The sequence below is a fragment of the Nilaparvata lugens genome, chromosome 7 (genome assembly GCF_014356525.2).
Source record: "Nilaparvata lugens isolate BPH chromosome 7, ASM1435652v1, whole genome shotgun sequence".
NCBI classification, from domain to species: domain Eukaryota; kingdom Metazoa; phylum Arthropoda; class Insecta; order Hemiptera; family Delphacidae; genus Nilaparvata; species Nilaparvata lugens.
In genome coordinates, this window is record NC_052510.1 from 19,064,069 (window position 1) to 19,071,606 (window position 7,538).

At 36.1% G+C, this 7,538-nt stretch overlaps 1 protein-coding gene across 1 annotated transcript; it reads right to left on the minus strand.

The window, feature by feature from the left end:
* Positions 1–307: 307 nt before the first annotated feature.
* On the minus strand, positions 308–7,538 carry LOC111053335 (UPF0547 protein C16orf87 homolog). The gene is made up of 3 exons (XM_022340202.2): positions 7,062–7,538; positions 3,982–4,179; positions 308–1,966 (listed from the first exon to the last, which is right to left on the minus strand). Exons 1-3 carry the CDS (start codon positions 7,104–7,106, stop codon positions 1,763–1,765), a joined length of 447 nt encoding a protein of 148 aa, XP_022195894.1. The 5' UTR covers positions 7,107–7,538; the 3' UTR covers positions 308–1,762.

Consider the following 7,538-nt stretch of genomic DNA (forward strand, 5'->3'; position numbering starts at 1 on the left):
TACAATTTTTTATGCGAATTGGTAATGAAATAGGCTAATGAATTAGAATCATGCAGACTGTCGTCCATGTGATAGGAATTTTATTACTCTATTTGGGGTGAAATTTGAAGTTTGTTGTCAAGTTTTATGGTATTGTATATAAACAGAAGGAAGTTATTTTCGACCAGTAATCTATTGTTTGATACGCTGTATGACCAAATATTACTTAGTATTTAAGAGTTGGAGTTTGGTACAAAATATAAGTGAATAATAAACAAGTATGATTGCCATAGTCTTAGTATGAATAATATTGTTTTTCTGATTGTAGGCTATTAAATGTTAAGAGAAACCATAACTTAAACTTAATTTGATGCAGAGTCTATCAACTCTTTAATTTTAAGAAATAGTATTGATAAATTGTAAAACAAGCAATTCTTCTCAACTATTTAGTAAATTGTGATCGCGGTATTCTCTTTGAATAAATTAAGAAATTTTACTGTTCTCTTGAAACAACCTGAAAAAAAGGTTTTTATTTATGCAGATTGAAGCTAGTTTCACTCCTGTAATCATTTACTGTTACTGTACTAATAGAATTATATAATAATTCTAGAATTTTATGAAAAGTTGATATATCCTGGTTTTAGAAAACTTTGTTTTCAAAGTTCAACTAGAGTTAATTATTGTAAAATGTTAGCTTTTATTAAAAGAAATAAATTTATTTTTATATTATAGAATAACGAAATCACATATCATGTATATACTGTACGGTGATAATTTTTATGCTTGAATATGATATTATTGTTATATATTATTACGTTATAAATAGCTATGAAAAATAATATTGTGTACAGTCTTTGAATAAAAGTCAATTTTCTATCTGATTTGTTTAATTCCTTACAGAGTGATTAGCAAGAAAGTCAAAATTTTCAATCATTGTAGTGAGAATTAATTATCATTGACTGATCACGTGATATTGTATTTTTGAACGAAATTATTTTTAGGTTATTATTATTACATTGATGTGTACCAAGGCAAGTGGAAATTAATTTATGTTGAAACTTTTTCCAAATGTATGAGTACAAATTTCTCTTGATATTCTTATATATTTATATTTTTATGTTTATTTTTTGATATTCTTCAAAATATACATACTGATATGACAGTATATACATACATACAGTATATATACATACTTATTACAGTATATACATACTGTAATGACAATATTGAAAATTTTCTTTGTATAGTAAAGTTGAATACGTCAAGAAGCACACTGAATAAAATCTAGATACCAGTAACTTCGCGAAAAGTATGTAGCTGACAGTGATAAAAGTAAGTTTATAGAATAATTTGGCACAATCGAAATACGTTAATTTATATGAACTAATTAAACGAAACATAATTAAATTCTAGTCAAGCAAAGCAGCATAAATGTAGTTGTCACTTTAGTACATATACATATTAGTTGGGCTAATGCCTCCACTGGAAGAGTATAAATGAGTTGGAATTACGGAGTATTGAGAATCAAAATATTTGTTTAAAGAGTTCACAAAAATTAATTTACAGTAAACGCAGGAAGATAATAATTGAGCTAAAACTAATTTAAAAAATATATATTGAGTAAATAGAATGTTTCCATGTTATTTACTTGAGCATAAAAATATATTAGCAGAACACAAAGGGGATAATACAATAAATTGGTAATTTTCAACTCACCCACAGACTGTAGGCAACGTTTTAAGTTGATAGTATAGCTTACAATTTGAAAACACACACGTCATTACTATGCTTTCCATGTTGAACTAGAAAATTTCCTATTTAGTTCAGCTAGAATTATAGAACACTGTAATGTCTTTTCAGGAGTAAGCATGGCGGTCAAGTCCTCCTCTCCATCGTTCTGTGATTTAGATTTTTTCTTTTTCGTCTTTTTCAAATGTGCTGGTTTCGGAGGACGTCCCCTGCCGATTGTTCCTCGTTCCATTCGTTTCTATAATTATGAATAAATAATCGATTACGATACAGTTTTTATAAGAACAGGGATGAAAATAAATTAATAATAAACTCTACAGATGGAAGTTACTGAGATATTGCAATTATTCAGATGCTAATGAATTAATTATTATTATCATTAAACGATAATTTTTGAATAGTAGCGCTCATCGAATTTCCATCTAGCTGTTTACCCTGTTGACAATATTTGCAGTAGCAGAAGTCTTCGGGGTGAATTGCAGCATTTAATAAGGATTTTCGTTTAATAATGATAATAATAAACTACTCTATAAATATCGATAAACAAGTTATAGACATTTAGAAGCTTCATCACTTTTAATTGAATTAGCGAAAGATTTGATAAATTACATAATTTTAATCATCTTAATTAGATTATACACAAGTTTTGAGCTATTGTATAACAAAAATTACCTACATCAAGAAAAAACTCGTTGAGAATTCCATCTTGAAAGGGATTAAATATAAAAATCATATAGTTTGAAATATTGCACATGGTTTTTGGATGCGGAAAATAATAAGCATCACAAGGTGAAAAGAATTATGAAAATGAGTTGGTGATGCAGTAACTTGAATTCAATGTGTGGAATTGAAGTAGAAACAGGTTTTTTTATTAGGGTGATGCCCAAATGAGCTATTTGCTTGTACGTGGGTGATGGGAAGTGCGAGGGTGGATTAAGAGATGATCAAACGCCCATGCCTATTCGATGAAATTTAACGGGATTCGAACCCGCGACCAGGTAGCACTAGCAGACTGAAGGGTGCAACGCCTTAGTCAACTCGGCTACCTGGCCGGCTAAATTTCAGAGCTTTGTTAGCCTGACAGCTTATATCTAAAATTTTCAATCCAAGTTATTACCAACCAAGAAACTAGACTTACTTTCTGCTACAATGTCAGAGTTACTCTCTCAACGGCAATTTGGTATAAGTTATGGTTTCAGACTGGTATAACAATAAACCACCAGTTTCAGCGTCCAGAGGATCGCCAGCGAGTTACCAATGGCAGCCGACTGTAGAACTTGCTGGGACACCAGGATTGGCTACCGGGCTGATGATCCGAGCGGGTCAAGCTTACCCCAGGCAAGCCTAGTGCAATCAGCGCAATAAGAACTTACGCATCCGAATTGCTCGGATTCACTGGTTACCGAGACTGGTGGCTTAATGTAATACCAGCCTAAGGCGGACTTCACACCAAAGCTGGGCCGGGCCGGGCCGAGCCGAGCAATGCAATGCCGAGCGGTGCCGGGCCGAGCGGAATCTGCCTGCATTCTCAATGCCGATTCACTTTTTAAAAGATTTTTAAAGTTAAAAATACCAAATAGGTACTGCGCAACTCACTACGTGGGAAGATCGAACTAAACTGAAAGAAGGCAGAATCCGCTTGGCCGTCAAGCCGACTGTACAAATCCGCTCGGCTCGGCCCGGCATCGCCCGGCGTTGATTTGAATGCTCCCGTCTAAATCCTGCATATTTAGCGCGTAAGCGGATTCCGCTCTGCTCGGCCCGGCCCGGCCCAGCTTTGGTGTTAACCCCACTTGGGCCCGAATGCAGATAATCAGTTTCAACGGAGAAATAACAGCTGTTCGTTGTAACCCCGTATGAAACACATTATGGTAAATGCAAACCATATCTACAAGTAAACGTGGTTTAGTGTTAAACGTAGTGTTAGAATATAGCCCTTAAGCTGACCACTAACGACATGCATGATACACAAGTCGTTATACATCGTTGCGTCATCACAGAAAATGGCTTGAAGCAACATTTTCTGAGGTAAGGGAGGTAGTGGTACTTATTCATCTTTATCTTTTACATACTTGAAATAACTTTAAAGCCACTTAATTTAAAACTGGAATAGCCGTTAGTTCCGGCTATCTAAAATCAGAGTTCAGTCATGTTAATTCCCTAAAACTGATCAGGTGCAACCTGAAAACTATTGCACTACCACTGAACCTGTTAGTAATTAGACTGATTTCTAGTAAGGAAATGTCGACTAACCTTTTTAGTAGTTTTCTTTTCGAATTCGGAGGCGTCATAATAGTTGGGCTTGACTCGTTTGACCCTCTCAGTCCGTCGTCTACTCCCGGCGGCCGGCGGATCGTCCGAGCTACCTGAAGCCCCGCTCAGCTCCAGAGCCCGCCTTGGAGTTATGAACAAGTTTTTGCAGCCAGGGCATGTCTTGCAAGCAACGGCAACCTTTCAAAAATTAAGAAAAACGTTTTTCATCCTTCAGGTTTTATAATAAATCCAATAAATAATGTTTATGAGGTAATAATGTGTCTGAGAATGGTGATAATTTATTTTTATTCAATCATTCAGAATCAGACAACTTGAAAGGTTGAAGCCCAAACCGGTACTAATTCTAATTTATGCAACAATCCTAATTATGAGTCTGAAAATGTCATTAAATTAATGTGTCTGATACGTTTATTCGTTTATAAATATTTATTTTTTCTGTAGCCATCATTCTGATACTGTATGCTATCTATTTCTTGGGTAGCATTAAGATTCAGTAATAGAAAAGATTTTATTAATGATTAGCAATTGCTGGATAGGCTACATTTTGTAAAAATATAATTATTCAACACATTTTTTACCAATTCAAGATCAATATATGTAGTCATGGAAGTTTTAAAAGATAAAAATTGATTCCTCATTCAGAATTAAATGTAGTTTTCACAAAATCAATCAGAAGGTCAGAAGCGCCCTTTCAAAACGCCCGACCACTCTATTCAAGTACAGTAACCTATAAAAAGTAAAGACTACCTATAGGCTGTTGAAAGCCAGAGCAACAAATAGAGAAATAGAGTAGGCTATAATTTATATTCATTATTCAACTTAAACATTGACATAACCTAATTGGTATTATATACAGTAACTTTTCAAGTATTAAGTTAGATAGGTCAACAGTAAAATTATCGTCACAAATTTTCAGACCTAGGGGTTCCAGGTTACAACACCCACATGAGCCCAAACATCCACGATAACACTCCGCTCACTAATTATTAAATTACACTAGGTAAAGTCTCAAATTTTTGGTCAACCCCCTCCATTTCAAAATCTACTGGCTAAGCTACTAAATAATACGTAGGCTACACCAGATATGGAACTGTCAAAGTCATTTGAATTTGCAATAATACGTTGTTATTTGGGTTAACAATAAGTACTACGTTGATTTATAGTACTGCGTTTAGTACTGCGGCAAAGAAGGACTTCAATGCCGGATTTATTGACAGATCCCATAATCCCACAAAAGCAGCATGGAATCTCATCAAGGACTCTTGCAAGGTGGACACAGTGTTAAAGTGTAGGTCTAGTCCTGATGAGGCCAACAGGGCTTTTCTGAATACTGTGGTTGAGATAGTGGATGGCATTCCAGATTCGGGTCATGATCCAGCTTCATCCGTGCCTGAGACTCCACATGTGTTTCATTGTTTCAGGCCATTAAATGCCATTGAGCTGGTGAATATTGTAGAGAGTTTTAAAATCACCTACAGACAAGACATCTATGGCCTATCGACATATGTTCTCAAGAAGGTTATCGGTGTATTGGTTAGTCCTCTCCTCCTGTTGGTAAATTCCTGCCTCACTGATGGAGTATTCCCAGACTGCCTCAAGGTTGCTAGAACTGTGTCCATATTTAAAAAAGGCAACCCTGATGATATTAGCAATTTCAGGCCAGTTTCCATTGTGCCAATCATTGGTAAAATCATAGAGACTGCTATGTTGAGGCAAATGAGCAAGTATCTGGAACATAATAACCTCCTGGGCGATATGCAACATGGTTTTAGAGGGGGCAGGTCCACTACATCGGCTGTGCTTTCACTTGTTTGGAGGATACAGGAGGCTTACAAGGCCTTTGATTGCGTGTCTCATGTTATCTTGTTGAGGAAGCTGGCTAGATATGGCTTTGAGGGACCGGCATGGAAGATGGTTGCTGACTACCTCCAGGATAGAAGATAGGTAGTTTCTATAATGGGTAAGTCATCAAATGAAGGAAATGTACCACATGGGGTTCCACAAGGTTCAGTACTTGGCCCGCTGCTGTTCCTGCTATTGATAAACGATTTGCACCTGGATGGTTCCAGCTTGCTTTTTGCTGATGACACCACCATCATTGGTCAGGGCAGACGGCCCCATGATGCCAAATTCGAAGCACAGGAGCTCTTTTCTGAGGCTAAGAAGTGGTTCTCCAATAACAAGCTGAAATTGAATGAGACCAAGACTCAGGGGATTGTCTGTAGCCTACCCTAAGTAGAATAGAGATTCTTGAAGCTGTTTCCTTACTCGGTTTTTGTGTTGATAAAAAATTGTCATGGGAGTCTCATATTTCCAAAGTCTGCAGGAGGCTCTCAAGAGTGATTTATCTGCTTCGGAAGATGAGAAGACTACTTACTGTTGAACGCCTGTTGATGCTGTACCATGCTGTATTTGCCAGCCACATACAGTATGGCATCTTGATATGGGGACATTCGGCGCATGTGAAGGACATACTCCTGCTCCAGAAAAAGGCACTTCGTGTAATGACGTTTAGCGAGTATGATGCACACTGTCAGCCCACATTCCAACGTTTGGGCATCCATACAGTTCATGGCATGTACGTATTGTCATCGCTCCGACACGTCAGGAGAAACATCTACACGTTTGCTAGAAGGGAGGAAGTGCACTCACATGGAACTCGAAGGGGGGTTGACTTGGATGTGCCGCGCTGTCACCTGTCAAGAGTGAATGACAGTTTTCCTGTTTTGCGGTACGAATGTTCAACTGCCTGCCGAACTCGGTTAGGGCACGCCCAGTCAATGTGTTCAGAAGCTCATTGTCAAAGTGGCTTGTTGGAAGGAGCTTCTACCGGTTAGAGGATTTTTTCGGCGAAAGCATTGCTGGACTGTGACGCTGCCTACAGTTTTATGTACCATGTTTAATTGACACGATCTATCCAGGAAGACCTGGCCCTGATTACGACTTTGGATATTTATTTGTAGAACATCATACAATCTATTTGCTAATAATTTGTAGATTTCATGAATAAGAGTCCTAGTTTATATTTAATTACATTATGTATGGAAAAAAGAAATTACCTGTATCCCACAAGACGTACAGCTTTTCTTTACAGTTTTTGCCATTAGAATATGTTTTTAATATTATAAAAAATATGTAATTAAACTTTCTTAGTAAAGTTTATTAAATCAATCAATAGCCTATCGTAGGTACCGTTCTATTAAAAACAAATAGTTGAGTTGCTGAATAAGATTTCATCATCCTCTTATGTAGTTAAAATTATCATTCTAAAACGCATACTAACATTATTTATGAAATAATATAAAAACTGTTTGAAAAATACTTAATAAATTAATAAATGTTGCAATTATTATCAACGGAAACTCACATACAATTATGTTAGGTTATGTTCATGTTGTGTTTTTTTTGTTTGTTTTTGTTTAGTGTCACTACCAACACAAACGCTGCTTGTTGCAATTGTCACATGGAAAATTTGTAATTGGGTATTTAATTTTTTTTCTCCAAAATATTAATAAGAATAAAATAGAATAAAGATC